Source organism: Esox lucius, chromosome 14 (assembly GCF_011004845.1).
Source record: "Esox lucius isolate fEsoLuc1 chromosome 14, fEsoLuc1.pri, whole genome shotgun sequence".
In the NCBI taxonomy this organism is placed as follows: Eukaryota; Metazoa; Chordata; class Actinopteri; order Esociformes; family Esocidae; genus Esox; species Esox lucius.
The window spans coordinates 28,673,056-28,690,557 of record NC_047582.1 but is presented as its reverse complement, the minus strand read 5'-3'; the positions used below and the strand labels follow the sequence as shown (position 1 = coordinate 28,690,557).

General features: G+C 44.0%; 1 protein-coding gene and 1 long non-coding RNA gene across 2 annotated transcripts; one reads left to right on the top strand and one right to left on the bottom strand.

The window, feature by feature from the left end:
* Window positions 1–289: 289 nt before the first annotated feature.
* Window positions 290–16,295, bottom strand: zer1 (zyg-11 related, cell cycle regulator). Its single transcript, XM_010866991.5, has 16 exons — window positions 16,174–16,295; window positions 14,976–15,316; window positions 14,300–14,450; window positions 9,468–9,922; window positions 9,085–9,252; window positions 8,665–8,779; window positions 8,175–8,321; window positions 7,754–7,927; window positions 6,812–7,027; window positions 6,645–6,686; window positions 6,196–6,315; window positions 5,970–6,085; window positions 5,137–5,325; window positions 3,930–4,027; window positions 2,783–2,885; window positions 290–2,556 (listed from the first exon to the last, which is right to left on the bottom strand). Exons 2-16 carry the CDS (start codon window positions 15,140–15,142, stop codon window positions 2,499–2,501), a joined length of 2,319 nt encoding a protein of 772 aa, XP_010865293.1. The 5' UTR covers window positions 15,143–15,316; window positions 16,174–16,295; the 3' UTR covers window positions 290–2,498.
* Window positions 9,932–12,262, top strand: LOC109616608. Its single transcript, XR_004576784.1, has 3 exons — window positions 9,932–11,377; window positions 11,749–12,109; window positions 12,185–12,262. It is a non-coding gene; the product is annotated as an uncharacterized LOC109616608 (long non-coding RNA).
* Window positions 16,296–17,502: the final 1,207 nt, after the last annotated feature.

Below are 17,502 nucleotides of genomic sequence, written 5' to 3'. Positions count from 1 at the left end.
GGCAGGGATATTTCAATCTAGATCTTTTTTTTGCCCGGAGTGATATAACGTTGCACTTGCAAATCATGATGTCCATTATCATTTTAAGGGAAGGGTTCAGGTAACTGCGTCAGCATTTTGCACATCCAATTAAAGACAAGCATTGTTGCAAGGTAGGAACATTGTTTGCAAGTGCCCAATTTATGTAAACTAAATAGCTTTAAAAAGGGCACAACCCACAGCATGATTGGATTCAATCATTTGGACTACATAGATTATCAGTGAAGCATGAATAAAAACACAAGAGAAATACAATATAACCACTTCAACTTTATTGTTAATTAACTGAAACCAGAGAAATTAATCAAATGTAAAATTATTGGTGCTACCGAAAGGGATTAAAACGATGATGCCATGTGAGCAATATGCATTCACCTCTTGCACATTTTGGCAGTAGGTAACACAATTATGACCTACTGAGATGTCATGTGTTACCTACATATTCCTCAGATGTTCCACACTTGCAACTTAATCTTTTGTTTTCATTAACTTGTGTGATATGTTTAGTGCTAAGAGCTAATGCTGCAGCCTGCAGACATACAGAAATCACCCAGCAACAACCCTCCCTTTTACTCTGCCCAATGATTATAAGAGATTCCAACATTATCAAACTTACAATGAAGTGAGGTTTCTAACATTATAGTATATTTTCCATTTCTATAGGCCATGCCCATTTTGGTCTCCCATTTGAAAACTAACTCCCACCATAACTGTGAAAGAACAATATAAATATAGTTGAACCAGGCATACAATACAAACATACAAAATCACATGAAAAACATTTTTTAAGACAATGTACATGGAAAAGGTAGGATTAAATAATTCTACACCTAATGGAAAAGAAGATTTCTGTTCAAAAAATGAAAAGTTAATATCTAAATGTTTGGGACTGCATGTAAAAAATGTAAATAAAACCACTAGCTAGGGATCGAACAATTACAAATTAGTCTAATGTGGAACCTTTCATTCTTTGTAAAGATATCAAGATCTTATGAAACCACATTCTGTAGGGAGAAATTGCTTCACATATTTCTGAACATAGACCAATCAATGAAATCTGTTTTAACATACATTATATTTCTTGGTCAGGTTGTCTAAAGATGGATGCAGTGAGTATTTTAGCAGCCAATCTACATTTGACATTAGCTGATCAAGGCCAACTTTATGAATATGATATATCAAAGGTTTAGTTTTTTTACATGGTTCCCAAATGTTCAGAAATTACATACAAAATTTGTATGTGTAAAATCTAAAGATGATTCCAGATTTCATGGTGAAGGACACTGTATGCTAAATGCAGGTAGCATGTGTAAAAATGTATACAATGAGACACAATAATATTTTCATTTGACAAATCCACATTCAGACTTAAAACATTAGCATATTCTTTTTGAGATTCCTAAAATCCTAACAGTACTCGTCCTCCCTGGTTGGTTTCTCATCACTCAGCTTCATTGTAGGTAATATATAAAGAAAAGGGAACCAAGCCTAGATTTACAGATTAAATCATTGGAGTGTTTATAATCATATATAATAAAAACAGACAGAAACAAAAATGTAACTACAACTCCAAAAATGTAAAAAAAAAAAAAAAAAAAAAAAAAAAATAGAAACAAGACCACCCCCACGCCCATGCCACAGGCTCAAGGAAGACTGCAGGTGGGCCATCGCCACGGATCCCCTCCCCCTGCTGGTCTGTGTAGGTCGGAGGGGCCCGGGCAGACATGGCGACTCCACTGTGCAATAACAACTGTCCAGGGATGAGTGCTGCTTGGGATATGACAGTGGCTCGTCCACACCTCAGGGCACCAATCATCCATTTACAATGTCTGTTGTCAGAAACCACTGAGAGGGCTGGGCATCCTGCCAAGGCGGCCGCTGGCCGTAACGAAGCTCTCTGACGACGGTGTGTTGGGACCTAAGCTTATACAATGGAGGGCCTCTCGCTAGACCCAAAACATCGGACGAGGAAAGACAGCAAGGACCTCCGTTTTTGTCTCCTTTTGCTTTCAAAGAAGCAAACCCCCCCCCCCCCTCGTTATATCAAACGCACCCCAGCACATATTTCTGCGCATACACACACGCACACTCTAGCACGCTCACACCCAAACAAGGACAAGCACACCCACCAGAAACCCCAAAACAAACCATTAAGAGAACACAAATCCATAAAACAAATTATGCTTATCATGTGCAACACAAAAAATACACACGCACACACGAAGTCCGCGCACCACATCTCAACCTCCTAATAGTGTCACGTAACAAGGTCCAGTCCGGAATGCCCGTTGGAGGCAAAAAAAATATATAATCAAAACGTTGCTCTGTTCTACAGTAAATCGATGCACGTAATTGACCCTTGCGGTGAGAAGATAGTGAAGAAGGACTCCTATGATGTTTCGACTTGTTGTTCCTGTAGCTGTATTGCTCCCCTGACACCAACCTCTGATGGCCCTTGTCTACCTGGTCGTTTCCATGGGGTCTTCTTTGAAGTTCTCACACTGCTCCATCACTTTCCTGAAACAAAACAGAGGAACCGCGGTGTCAACTTAGTTCCCCTGGATTTGGCTGGGAGGTGACTAGAGCATCTTTCATTTGTGGGAAAAAAAAAACATTTTAATGAATTGCTTCAAACCAAAACAGTTGCGATGTAAGGAGGCACCGAAATGATCATGAACTCCAGAAATATCGCCCTGATTTTAAGGTGGCGAGTTCAATGTCTGGGTGGGTCAACAGGTCGTACCGTGCCATTTCCTTGGTCTCTTCGTGCGATGTCTGGAGCTCCAGCACTTTCTCCAGGAGAATAATCCCTCCTTCCTTGATCAGCAGAGGGCAATACTTACTCGCTAAGGGGAGAGAGGAAGAAAAATTAACAAAGAAAACATTTAACAATAGCCCTGGTCTGTCACTGTGAAATTGTGGTAGCTGAAAATGCGCAGATAATTGTTCCTGCGGAGACAAACTCAAGATCAAAGTGACAACTGTCGCAACGACGCACACCAAGCTAGCTAATGCCTAAATGAAAGCCACCAGCTCTCAGCCTGACTCCCCTAGAGTTCACAACCGTGCATCCGAGCCACAGAGTGTCACCCAACTCAGAGACTTTGCACACAAGCCGGGGACTCACCGTCGGTTTGTTTCAAGACTTGACTACTTACTCTCTAGGTCATTCAAGAAACATTCTAAGTAACTAGCTAGTTGTTACCTTGCTTTCTGTGCACAAGGGAAAGGATTCAAAAATCACCAGCTGCGCAGTCAAAAAAAATAAATCAATCAAATTTACTTTACAAAGCCCAATTTATATCAGCAGTACTTTTAGGGATACCCAGCCACAAACCCCGAAAAGCAAGCAACAAGAGTTAATGGACAGTGGGTGCACACCAATTCAAATTGAACCTAACAATCATTATGAGAAGAATTCAGGATGTTCCTGACTAAAGCGGCATTCAGGATCCAAACATTGAAATGAATTCAGAAGATTTTATTTAAATAATACTACGTTTGAAGGTGAAGAAGAGAAAAAGACAAAGGAAAGAATAAACAGAGAAAACATGATTGGGAAAGTATTAACAATATCTTGGGACGGAAATCTAACCGATATTATGGGCCCCATAGAATTGTGATGAAATGCCCTGAAGTTTCAAGATGAGTTAAATACTTTCAAAGCAAGAAAAAGACAAGACTACCAGGACAACCTAGACCAGACAGTCAGGTTAGGTGGACTACAGTTATAGTGCATGATTTCTTAACTAAGGGTACAAAAATGGGCCTTGGGTACACTTCCACATTCTTCAGACTGCTCATGCAGACCCAATACATTGCATCGGTCGCCCAGAAAGTCCACCACCATCTACCTGCTGGCAACCCACCCAACCACCAGTCATACTCACGGTACACGGACACCAGGTTGAAGAGCGCCCACGTGGCCCAGTGCTGGCTCACTGGTGCGATGCTCTGGGGCAGCAGGCGCAGGATTGGTTCAAAGGACCTGAGCAGAAAAGGGGCGGGAGAAATCCATGAAGTGATCATTCAGAAAAAATCCCTTTGCATCTACAAGACTCATCCTCATCTGTCAATGTTTGGTTTAGAGGTGGGTGCAAGTTGGGACTTCTCAGCGGGAAAGAGATTTCAAACAGATGATTATATGACAGGAGTGCACCTTTAACTCTTTCCCTGACAATCTACCTTCATCCGTTTACTGAGGACATTTAAGTACAGTTGGTATCAGAGTGACGCGTCTATAGACTCTCCGCTGACGCGTCTATAGACTCTCCGCTGACGCGTCTATAGACTCTCCGCTGACGCGTCTATAGACTCTCCGCTGACGCGTCTATAGACTCTCCGCTGACGCGTCTATAGACTCTCCGCTGACGCGTCTATAGACTCTCCGCTGACGCGTCTATAGACTCTCCGCTGACGCGTCTATAGACACTCCGCTGACGGGTCTATAGACACTCCGCTGACGCGTCTATAGACTCTCCGCTGACGCGTCTATAGACTCTCCGCTGACGCGTCTATAGACTCTCCGCTGACGCGTCTATAGACTCTCCGCTGACGCGTCTATAGACTCTCCGCTGACGCGTCTATAGACTCTCCGCTGACGCGTCTATAGACTCTCCGCTGACGCGTCTATAGACTCTCCGCTGACGCGTCTATAGACTCTCCGCTGACGCGTCTATAGACTCTCCGCTGACGCGTCTATAGACTCTCCGCTGACGCGTCTATAGACTCTCCGCTGACGCGTCTATAGACTCTCCGCTGACGCGTCTATAGACTCTCCGTTGACGCGTCTATAGACTCTCCGTTGACGCGTCTATAGACTCTCCGTTGACGCGTCTATAGACTCTCCGTTGACGCGTCTATAGACTCTCCGTTGACGCGTCTATAGACTCTCCGTTGACGCGTCTATAGACTCTCCGTTGACGCGTCTATAGACTCTCCGTTGACGCGTCTATAGACTCTCCGTTGACGCGTCTATAGACTCTCCGTTGACGCGTCTATAGACTCTCCGTTGACGCGTCTATAGACCCTCCGTTGACGCGTCTATAGACTCTCCGCTGACGTGTCTATAGGATCTCCGTTGAGCATTTTGTTCACCTGTAGTTGATATTCCGGCGGGATGTGACGTCCCAGCTCTGGATAGCAGCCATCATCTTGTCCATAACCGTCTCTCTCAAAGGCTCCTCCATGGCCCACACCTCTGGGCCGTCAAACATGATGTGTGACAGCACTCCACAAGCGTTGTACGACACCTCGATCCCATCGGCCTTGCTGTCGAGCAGGTTACTGTCACCAAAGAAGAAATTAAAACGTCAGTTTGCTGCACGCTTCATATTTGAACAACGGTAAAGCAAACAGGAAACAGATAGGAGTGTTAACAAAAGAAACATTGTTATTTGTATAATAATCCTGGATGAAAAAGCAGGGGTTTTACAGCATTTATCATAAAAAGACTACCATCGGACTCTCCCAAGTTGTTCTTTGAACCAGTGTAACTAGATCATTAGTAAAATAGTGCACTGGGTTTCTCCTCAAAAAAACATTTCAGCTCTACGCCTCAGATGTCATGTAAAGCTGTTGACCAAGCAAATTAAAATACAATAATTCTACCAATCCATTCTACAACCTTCTCCTGGGAGCGGAGAACCCTGTCGGAGTTGATTGGAACAAGCGTGTTTGGCCAGCAAAGCAGAATCCAGCTTTGTGTCCTAGTTAGTCTCCAGTAATTAAAATCTCTTGAAAGACAGACTGTGGGGCTGTATGTATCGATTATCTCCCAGTAGCATCTGGGATCAGGTCCCTGGTCTATGCCTTCGCATTCATGTTGACCAAATAGTCTAAACGTATCCTGGTCAAGCACCCACGGTCCCACACAGCAAGGCCAGACCAAACTGCATGCAACCATTCAAAAGAGACAAAGGAGGCCTCACCTGAAAACAGAGATAAACTGTGGTGTAAGAAGCTGTGGCCGCAGTGCCCGCACTTCTGCCACATTACCCAGCAGCCCCAACATGTTACGGTGAAGCTCCTGCTTGTCCGGAAACTCCTGAGAGGAAGGGAAGGAGAACGAGGTGAGAAACTGCGGATGACAGGAGGAGGGGTTCCGGTTTCAGAGTTCCCTGGCCGGATATTTTAACACATCATGTCCCAGATCACCTTCAGGCAATCCAGGAAGAGGCTCATCCCCCGACAGTTGAGGAACATCTGACAGTTGTCTGGCGTCTCATCGGTTATGTTCCACAGGGCGCTCCAGGAAAACTCCATCACCTGGTCACACTGTTAAAAACCCGTCAGGGTACATTTGAACCGGGTTTGTCGCGCAATGTTTTCTTAAGGCTTCTCAATGTTTTCTTAAGGCTTCTCAATGTTTTCTTAAGGTTTCTCAATGTTTTCTTAAGGTTTCTCAATGTTTTCATAAGGTTTCTCAATGTTTTCTTAAGGTTTCTCAATCTTTTCTTAACGCTTGCATGTCCAAACACTATTCCGGTGTGCCTGGAATCAGCTAAGTGCATGATTCATAACAATTCAAATATGACACGGCTCAGTCTAACTGAACAGATGTGTTGAGGTCAGAACAGATGCAGAGAGGAAAAACAAAGACTCACCATCCTGTCTTGTAGCTTCTTCTGAATCAAATTCAACATGGTCTGACAGACAAAAGCAAGGGGAACATAAAAATCTAACATTTGACAATGTAAAGCGTCAACCACCAACTGCACGCGTGTGTGTCCAAGCGTTTATTCATATAAAACCAAATGCAAGTCTCTCTTACTTTGACAAAGCCCATCTTGCCCACGGCCTCCTTGTGGTGGTTGTCCACCTGGCAGACCAGGGCGTTGCAGAGGTGAACAGCGATACGCTGGATGGACTCATCCTGCCGAGCCGGCTCCAGGATCTTCAGCAGTAGTAGATTGACCCGACCATACTGGAATTCCAGCTCCTCCGGGATGCTGAAGTTACACAGAGTCAAGCAGCAGTTCCTCTGAACCTGGAGAAAGGTAGAGAAAACACGTGGACTGGTGAACGGGCCGACTGGTGAACGGGCCAACTAGAAGGTTAATGTGTTGGCTGATGTGTTAGACGGATGAACAAGTTTGGCAGAGCTACAAAGCCTGTGGTGAAATAAACAGTTGTTTGACTTGACAGCATTTTACTTACCAAAACATTGCACAGTATAATAATTACACTTGGGTTTGTTTTGAGACATACTGCCAGCGGCATAACCAGAAACCATTTGGTAACAGGTAGTTATTAAATATTCTTTGAAGTACTAAGGCATATACACGTTTAGAAAATTTTTCTTAGGGCTTGTTTACATTACGATATATTTTCCCGAGACATATGGAAGAAGACCCGAGACACTAGATGATTCTGTTGTGTTAACTTGCAGATATTGACAGCGTAAGAATCCACCATCCAAGGTAACGTGGGACACTTCTGACAGAGCCCCTCCGGAGGTTCACAAGTGTAAAGAACATTTCCGGAACTGTAACAGGTTTCTGTGCAGTGTGCATTCATCACGCTCGATTTCCTCTCGACTGTCGTGGTACATCTCAAACATGCCAGTGTAAATTCAAACGCTACGGAAATAATAAGGCAACCTAAGACAGATCCACCACTCTCGCAGTGCAAACAAGTCCTTAGTTGATATCACATGGGTTAGCTGAGCTACAGAATGACAACAGCAGTCCTTGACCCCTTGCCACGAGCATACCGTGACCTCCTGGTATTGCTCCATGCCGTTGAGAACCACCTGGATGACCTGGCGGCGCAGTCGCACACTCTGGTCGCTGCGGTACTCTGTGTTGGTTAGGTAGAAGAGGGCGGCGCTGCCGGTCACCTGGATGCTCTTGTCGTACTTGTGGCACTTCAGCGCGGCAATCACCAGCTAGGGGATCGAGATCAAACTGAACCACACAGACCACCGAGGGGGACAGCTCTCCCATCCTCCTTAACATGTACCATGGGATTCCAGATCACATCGACTAAAGTGCCCGTCTGGGGTGTGTTTTTTACGAAAGAAAAGTGGCTTCACATAACTATTCTTTGGGCTCCCTGTTGGCTTTCTGGAGCAAAATGTTTCTTGGCAAAATACAGAGAAACTCCACATTCACATGAACAAAAAGATCCCGAACCTGCAACGCCCGCAGAAGCTGGCTGCAGTGCTGTATCCTGGCTATGTCGAACAGCTGGTTGATGGCTCGGTGGGCTAGCTCCGGGCGGAACTCTGTGTAGGCCTCAATGGCGTTCAGAACCTGGTCTTCATTCTTAGAGCCTGTGACCTAGATAGGCACACAAAGACAGAAGACGCCTTAACACCCAGGGCAACAACACACACATACAAGGTCCTTATTATTAACAGAAAATGAAAGTTAACATTTCCTACAGGACGACACAACCCGCTCCGAAGAGATACTCTGTGAGCGGTTTATTAGAATTTGTTTCCCTCCAACCCTGCTCTGATCTGTTGCTGCCCCACAATAAGACAAGTCATAATGCTGTTCCGCGGTCAAGGCCTACAACCTTGATAGTAAGGCTCAGACTTGAATTGTGTTGTAATGACGGACTGGAGCAAAACCCGGCACGCCCAGTATCTCCCCGGGACGCAAGTCGGAGTGACTTTACCTTGTAGGCCGGGATGTGAGTCACATTACACAGTGTGGTGTTGTAAAGACCCAGAAACTGCAGAGGCCTCTTCAGCTCCTGGAATGGGTAAATGCTGCTCTTACAGGGTTCAATGCTGAAGATCGGAAAGAGAAACGTGTGTTCAGAACACGGAAGACGTAGCCACGTTTTCAGGGAGTACATTGTCAAACTGTCCTATTAAAGTAAGAACGACGGCCGGAGGTTAAGAGCCACCGCTTCACATACCTGAGACGAACACACTGCAAGCGTCAAGGGCTCAACCAACCGCGCCTGCCTTACAAATGTGACTCCAACTTCAAAATGAATGACAACTTCTTCTAGCACGCGGTAGAGCCTTCATGAGCACTACGTAGATGCCTCACGAGTTGCCTTTCGAGCCAGGGATGTCGAACGACTTACCTTGGACGTCCCATGGCTTCCTCAAAGTGCGGCACTGTGCAGTTGTCCAGCATGATGTGGCCCGAGATGTCCAGGGACACCAGGTTGACCAGGCCCTGCACGATGGCTGTCAGGGTCTTTCGGGTCATCTTGAACTTGGAGGTGTGCTCTCGGGAGATATCCAGGTGCCTGGGCAACACAGAGACAGAAGGGAATAAAAAAAAAAACAATAACGCGCGAATGGGATGCTTGCTTGATTTTGGAAGTTAAAGTTCAGAGTATGCAATGGGTTACGAGTGACAGTTCTTTATGAACACTAAGTAGTAACCCCAGGTTCACCCAGATGACAACCCGCCCCTCACCCCTCACCCCTCACCCCTCATCCCTCACCCCTCATGGCTCACCGGAGGTGCCCCAGCTCCACCACCGTGTTGATCAGCTCCTCCGACAGGTCCACATTGTAAAGCACCAGCGAGGCCAGCCTCTCCTTCCACTGGGCCAGGAAGGCAGCCCGGGGCAGCTGAACACCGGACAGGTCCAGGGAGGTGAGGGCCGGTAGGGGCTTCAGCAGGCCCTCAACATCCACCTCCTCCGGTAAACCCCCCAGGTTGAGGAGCCTGAGCCGGTTGAAGCCCTGAAAGCTGAAGTCTGTGTCCAGTGCCTGTCTGGAGGCCGGCCGCTCCTCCTCCTCCTCTTCCTCCTCCTCGTCAAACGCCAGCGGGGCACCTCCTTTGCGGTAGAAGATGCGGCTGCAGCCGAACAGGCTGAGGGAAACCAGCGTCTGGCGAAAGCTGGTCAGAGTCCTGAGGCTGCGTGCTGATAGGTTGTGGCAGGAGGTGAGGTGGAGCTCGATCAAGTCCTAGTTGGAAGAAAAGTGTCACTTGATACTTAATGAATGGTCATGTGGAAAGACAACAGAGATTTGTTTGATAACATGTAGTTAAAGCCTAAAAGGTATAATGCTTTAGGACTTCTTCTTTCAGGGCTTCTTAAAGTGGAACTGACAGCATTTAAACAACATTAAATCTTATTTAAAATAATATGTTCAAATACACCCCCAGAATCAATATCACACCGATTTTCAAATCACACATAGGTCATTTTGAAGATTGTATACTTTCTTGTTATGTTTGGGAATGACGTAGAATAAGGCATCTGTGAAAATTCAACAGCAATGTAGAAAACCAACGTTAACATTTGGAGAAAATGTTGACTTCGGCTACACAAAAAAGCCATTTGCCTCATAAGCTGTCTCATTCGCTTTCAACTGAACCGTTCACAGGCGGAAAGTGATATCATTAAAAAGCATTAATTAAATCTAGAAGGATCCCTGAATGTTTTACTGCAAATACGTAAACACTGCAGGGTCCTCTTGCACTAGGGAACACACTAGTCCTGATCAAACCACCACAAATTGTAGACTCCCTCTCCCTCAGCAGCACACACACACAAACAACACAAATGCTAGCCAGGGCATGATGAGATAAACTATAATGAGGGAACAGCAGTTAAACCCTCTCCGATATTTTCGTCTTGAACTTCGGTACACTTCGGCTGCTTGTCTGCCGGTATGCTCTAATGTCCCAACATGGTCTCAATCCACACTGTGACAACAAAGGGGAAGTCGCCTTTCTGCCCATTTCATTTAGAATAAGAGAAATGCTTAATGCATTGCAACTCAAAATAGTTTTTCACTTAGAATCAATTCTATGAGATGACAACTCGACTAACAAGCTGAAGCACGCTTACAGCAAGTAAGACTTAATCTGACACGTCCTAAAGGAACAAGTTCTACCGTTTGTGCATGACAGCTCCAGACATCAAAGGTTAACATGTGGTTTTGCGGGAGCTGCAAACACTTGTGTGAAGTGGGAGACAGTTTATGGGAGAGCAATGTTTGCCACCATCAAAAGAAGAATGTGGAAGCGCCCCATTTATCGTGCATGACTAAATTAAACAGATCCACAGAGAGAGAGAGAGAGACAGAGAGAGAGAGACAGACAGAGAGAGAGAGACAGAGAGAGAGAGACAGAGAGAGAGAGACAGAGACAGAGAAAGAGGGAACGATAGGCAGATGGAACAACCTCTTTGGTTAAGGGGCCGATCAACCTTTTACGAGTACCTCTTCGTGTGTGTGTGGTTCTAATATACAGCCACACACTACAGCAGGTGTTTTCAACCCTGGACCTCCAGGCCGGTTCCACTCCATTTTTTCACAGCAACTTCCTAATCAGGGATGTATTTACCCCTGGGACAGCGGGTGCAATTAATGATAAGGTAGAACCGAAAACCAGCTGGCTCCGGACCACGTAGGGTAAGAGTTGAATGCTCGGTATGCAACGATATACTGGGCCACAATCAGTTTTGGAAGATTAAAGGCAAAAATGCAGTAAACATTACCGGACAGTTGCTTTATATTTGGTGAATAATTTTGGACCAATGACAAAATAGATGTCCAAACGATATATTTTTCTAGTCATTCTATTGTTTTCTGTTATCATTTTCATTTCTCCTCCGTTACAGTTTTGTTGAACAGGTCGAATGCCTTAGTACGTCTTTTGTAATAGCCATTCTGTTATTTTTTGTTAAAATATATAGACATTTTTATTTTTGTATGACTGAAATTCCATTTGTTTAAATTTCAATCATGGTCAGAAACAACATTTTCATTTCATTTATATGCAGGGTGCAAAGGTACAGACATGACATGTCTATGGAATCGGGCGATGTTGGACACATGAATATTGGCAACTGACATTGGCCCAGACTTTTCTCATGGATGCACCCGTAATGAATAACCCTAATCCATTACCCATGATCCCCCTGGAAGACACACTCATACTGGTATAACAAGGAGGGAGAAATAAAGGCTTGCATATTAACCTTTTCTGTTGCGAATGCATTTGCGTTGTCCTTCGCTCAGTGGTGCATGTAGACCTGGGGGCTGAATTATTAACTGGACCTTTCCAGAAGCAGGTGAAAGGACAAACATGACAGGGTCCATGAACCACACCATCCATCTGTCACCCTGCCCCTCACCACACAGGTGTGTCTCAGCGGTGGAGGCCACTCCATTAGCCCACGTTAACACCTGTAACTGAACTTCCCAACAACCACACAGGTGTGTCTCAGCGGTGGAGGCCACTCCATTAGCCCACGTTAACACCTGTAACTGAACTTCCCAACAACCACACAGGTGTGTCTCAGCGGTGGAGGCCACTCCATTAGCCCACGTTAACACCTGTAACTGAACTTCCCAACAACCACACAGGTGTGTCTCAGCGGTGGAGGCCACTCCATTAGCCCACGTTAACACCTGTAACTGAACTTCCCAACAACCACACAGGTGTGTCTCAGCGGTGGAGGCCACTCCATTAGCCCACGTTAACACCTGTAACTGAACTTCCCAACAACCACACAGGTGTGTCTCAGCGGTGGAGGCCACTCCATTAGCCCACGTTAACACCTGTAACTGAACTTCCCAACAACCACACAGGTGTGTCTCAGCGGTGGAGGCCACTCCATTAGCCCACGTTAACACCTGTAACTGAACTTCCCAACAACCACACAGGTGTGTCTCAGCGGTGGAGGCCACTCCATTAGCCCACGTTAACACCTGTAACTGAACTTCCCAACAACCACACAGGTGTGTCTCAGCGGTGGAGGCCACTCCATTAGCCCACGTTAACACCTGTAACTGAACTTCCCAACAACCACACAGGTGTGTCTCAGCGGTGGAGGCCACTCCATTAGCCCACGTTAACACCTGTAACTGAACTTCCCAACAACCACACAGGTGTGTCTCAGCGGTGGAGGCCACTCCATTAGCCCACGTTAACACCTGTAACTGAACTTCCCAACAACCACACAGGTGTGTCTCAGCGGTGGAGGCCACTCCATTAGCCCACGTTAACACCTGTAACTGAACTTCCCAACAACCACACAGGTGTGTCTCAGCGGTGGAGGCCACTCCATTAGCCCACGTTAACACCTGTAACTGAACTTCCCAACAACCACACAGGTGTGTCTCAGCGGTGGAGGCCACTCCATTAGCCCACGTTAACACCTGTAACTGAACTTCCCAACAACCACACAGGTGTGTCTCAGCGGTGGAGGCCACTCCATTAGCCCACGTTAACACCTGTAACTGAACTTCCCAACAACCACACAGGTGTGTCTCAGCGGTGGAGGCCACTCCATTAGCCCACGTTAACACCTGTAACTGAACTTCCCAACAACCACACAGGTGTGTCTCAGCGGTGGAGGCCACTCCATTAGCCCACGTTAACACCTGTAACTGAACTTCCCACTTAAGACGACAGCGGCGCCTGTGTGTCAAGGAATTAAATGACAGAACCGGACAACACTTGGTCCCTGCCTCTTGGGTGGAAGGGCAGCCGAAATGCTAAACAAGGTGCGTGGTTTGGGTGTCTTACAAAGGTCTCAAAGCTAACACACGGGGACAGCTTTCACGTTGGCATCTGTTAATATGTCAATGTGGGAACACTGGTCGCTTGTTTTAAGTCTTCTTCTACACACTTTTTTATTTTGCACAACAGTTTGTAAAGAAATATTATCAAATTATTTACTGACAGTTGAATTCCAAACATTAATATTCCCTCTGCATGCTCATTTTGGAATATTCTTTTTGTGTTGGTGTGCCTGGCTGTTGCTTTAGTTGTAATTAGAAGGATGGTAATATCAAGGCTTATTCCAATATGGTCTAGTTAAGGCCTAAAGTGCCTGGAGAAACCATCCCACATTGTTAGTCTTCATGTCCTCCAGAAAGAAACACTGCAGCCCCACCCATTTAATGCAGTGGGGGAAAAAAGCAAAGCGGTCTTTAAAATGCGGGCCAGGAGCTCTTCTTCAGATGTGGCTCACAGGCATATCAACTGACTTTCTCTCAATTCACTGAGTGGTACTATTTCCGTGTGGAAAAGTGGGCCAAAATGATTCCAAAATGTGACATACTGTGCAACAGCTACAGGAAGCATTTGCTATCAGTTCCTGTGTTTTGATATTGGATATACTAAATTTTGTGATATGCTACCTTAGGTCCTCTTTATTTAATTTTAGGTTTTGGTTGAATCTTTGAAAACATTCACTAACAAAAACAGAGACAAACAGTAATTGACAAAACGTTTTCACAGCCCTGCATATAGCAATTTCTTACGGTCTTTATACAGCTCAAAGAGATCTGACATCAGACTGGTCTAATTCCACCAGGTCCCACCTGTTTCCCAATGGCCTCCAGGTCCCTGTCCTGGACAATGTCCTCCCTCAGCTGGATCCGGGTAAGCCTAGTGCTGCGTGGGTCCGAAAACAGCTGGAAGAAGCCGTCCTGTGGTTTAAAGTTGCTGTCTGTGTGTACCAGTTCCATGTATCTGTGAAGATGGACATAACATTTGAGTGTGCCACAAAGAAATCATTGTTGAAGGTGCCATATTAACATTTTCCAAGACATTTGGCAGAGCAACTTGCAGTAGTGAGTATTAGTCAGAGGAGGGGCTAATAAGGAAATCTGAACACCCCAAATGTTCTCTCAACACATTCAACATTTTGAGAAAATGTTCTCACTATTACTGGGTTATGTGGTTATCCTACCTATCTTAGGATGAATGCACCAAGTTGCTCTACATTAAAGCTGATACAAATAACTTGGGTTTCCTCATTTTAAGCCTTGAAAACTAGCTGGTAAACAACTGCAAAACAACAGGTGGAATGTGAAGTGATGTTTTAACCAGTTAAAGATTTTAAAAATAGCGATAACTTTAGTTCTTATTTTACATTTTTCCGTTGTCTTCTACTAACAGGTTCTGCAAATAGACCACAACACAGTGGTCCGAAAATATTAGACATGCATAATTAACCATTAGAATAAGAATGACTCGTCCCAAATCTGTACTTACGTGTTGACCAGCTTGTCACATATCTCACTGGGCAGGAAGACGTCAGAGCGCAGACAGAGCTTGTTTCTGTCACCTAGGTAGCACATGGTCTTCCTTAGGTTCCTCAGGCAAAAGGCTGTGGACAGCGCCATGAGGCTGTCAGGGTTGTCCCCTGCTTTGGATGCCATGTCAGCGGCTGCTTCTCCCAACCCCTTGTTTGACAACAAAAGGGCAAAGCAGATGGCCTCCGGAGGTGGGTGCTGGGAAGTTCTCAAAGGGTATGCATTGGGATGGACGAGTTGGTCGACAAGAAGAGGCAGTGCTTAAGACCTCCCTAACTTTGGGTTTAGGCCTACAAGAAGCTAGCGGAGACAAATAAAGACAAGATGTTTTCATTAAGCTACTTGACAATGCTTTTATAGACACATCTAAAAAAACACATTGTTTTGCTTTGATACAGATACAATATTTAATGTTAAAGATATATATATCATACTTGTTTGTCAACTGTAACAAAACGAAATTAATTTAGGATTATAAATGAAATTGTATTGACAGGCATGGCGTCCATAACATGAACTGTATGTCAATTATTTACAAATAATGTTTGCAGAAGCAAACAAATATTCCACCAGATAGTTAGCTTTGCTTGCTTCTTTTGAAGCCTTACATTATGCATTTGACTTAATTACACTACCTAGATTACTAACGCAGTGAAAGCTACAGTACAAACATTAATACGTCGATAAATTAGGTACAGCATATTGGGTGAAATGTTATCTAATTGTTGTTGTCGAAATAATATAATATCTAATTAGCTAGCTAGTTAACCACGTCATAAATGAAAAGCAAGTCCAAAATAATTGATAGCTCTTAACTGACGATAATTATTTTACAGATGCCCATACATGCGCTAATGCTGAATGAATAGCTAGCCAAATCAAAAGTTAACTGTAAATTATTACAATAAATTTGTAGAGAAAATTGTCTTGGTCATAAATTTAACGAGACAGTGTAACTTTCTAACATGACAGTTAGCTATTTAGCTAACTAGCAAGCTACATCAGCTCCATCGCTAACTAAAGTATTAGCTGGCAAGGTAAAGAAAGCTATTAGCTAACGTTATCCCGCTGGCTTGTAAATGATTGGTGATCTAGCTAACTATGTGCAAGATTTGTCAACACTGCTCACTTGCACTTTTTATCAGACAGTGTCATACCTTATCTTTACACAGCGGTAGTTCTGTTGTTGATTCAATTCATTAATATGTTTTTTAATATTTAGCTAGCTACGTTCTCTTCAGTTTTTCGTTTTCGGCCGATGTCAACAAAACAACCTCCCCATCCGGTTCACAATGTGTTACAACGAATTGCTTCCTGATTCAGGAGAACTGGAAGGTTATGAATCATTACTTAACATGGTCTTTGATAGGTAAATGCCTTCATATGTTTGAGAGTAGCGGTGAGTTAGAAGAACATTGTAGCCATGTCTAGAATACAACACAAAAAACATGCGATCACTTAGTTATTGCTCATTAAGTGTTCGAATTAATATTTGCATAACAATTTGCAGAATGACCTGATAATATATGCATTGTTATACATAAAAATTGCTAAAATAGATATTATCATATAATAGAAAGACTTAATAGTCGTTTAGATTACTGTGAGAGAAGAATCCGTCCTAGCAGCTGGGAAATATAAATGTTTTATTTTTTTAAATGAATACATATGAAAGTGTTGCATGGGCACAGATTTAAAAACAAACAGGCTGATTAGTCTATGCCATAGATATGGATAAACGACCTAACTTTAGCACGTTGCCATTTAGCGTTTTCCAGAAAAACTATTGTTAATACTTTAAAATAGTCAAACTTTCATTTTTGTGTTGTCTGTTGTATTGCATAATTTGCTGATAGCAACTTCATTGCGATGCTGATCGTTCCATCTTAAAATAAGTAAAAGTTCAGTTTGGTCTGGATAAGTGTCTGCTAAATGCTTGAAATGTAAAAGCAAAACATGCAACATTCAGGGATAAATCAGAAATACTCTGAATCGGAATAATGTAAATTCCTTTCAAATTATATTACCTGTGTGGATGATATCCAGGTAATCCCGGCACAAGGATTGAATGGGAGTGCTGGGGCAGATTCTGCCAATGTTGGTGAGGTCGTATAATAATTGGAGTATTAAGGGATAATAATTGCATACATTTCATAAAACGCCTCACATCTAAGGTCATTATGCTTTTACTGCAGTCTACTTCACCACCCTGCAGATGCTTCTCACCAACTGCACCATGTACCCATTTTCTGTTTGATGGAAGGCATTATTTGTCAACCATCAAGTGTTTTTGGACATTCATACTGTAATTTTGTGTAGTTTTGCTATCTTAACATTATGTACCACATACATTCAAAGAAAATATACACAGCTATGTTCCTCCATTACCTGGTAAGATTCCATCTCCTTATTTCTTATGCAATTTGAAAAAACACTCAAATGAATATTGGAACTCCTTAATTTAGGTACTCCACTTTAATTGTTAA

Excerpts from the sequence above, each read along its gene's own strand:
- zer1 (XM_010866991.5), bottom strand. The coding sequence starts at position 15,142 with ATGGCATCCAAAGCAGGGGACAACCCTGACAGCCTCATGGCGCTGTCC. Across the intron at positions 14,451-14,975 it reads TGTGACAAGCTGGTCAACAC|ATACATGGAACTGGTACACA; the intron begins GTAAGTACAGAT and ends CCATCTTCACAG. Across the intron at positions 9,923-14,299 it reads TGGAGGCCATTGGGAAACAG|GACTTGATCGAGCTCCACCT; the intron begins GTGGGACCTGGT and ends TCTTCCAACTAG.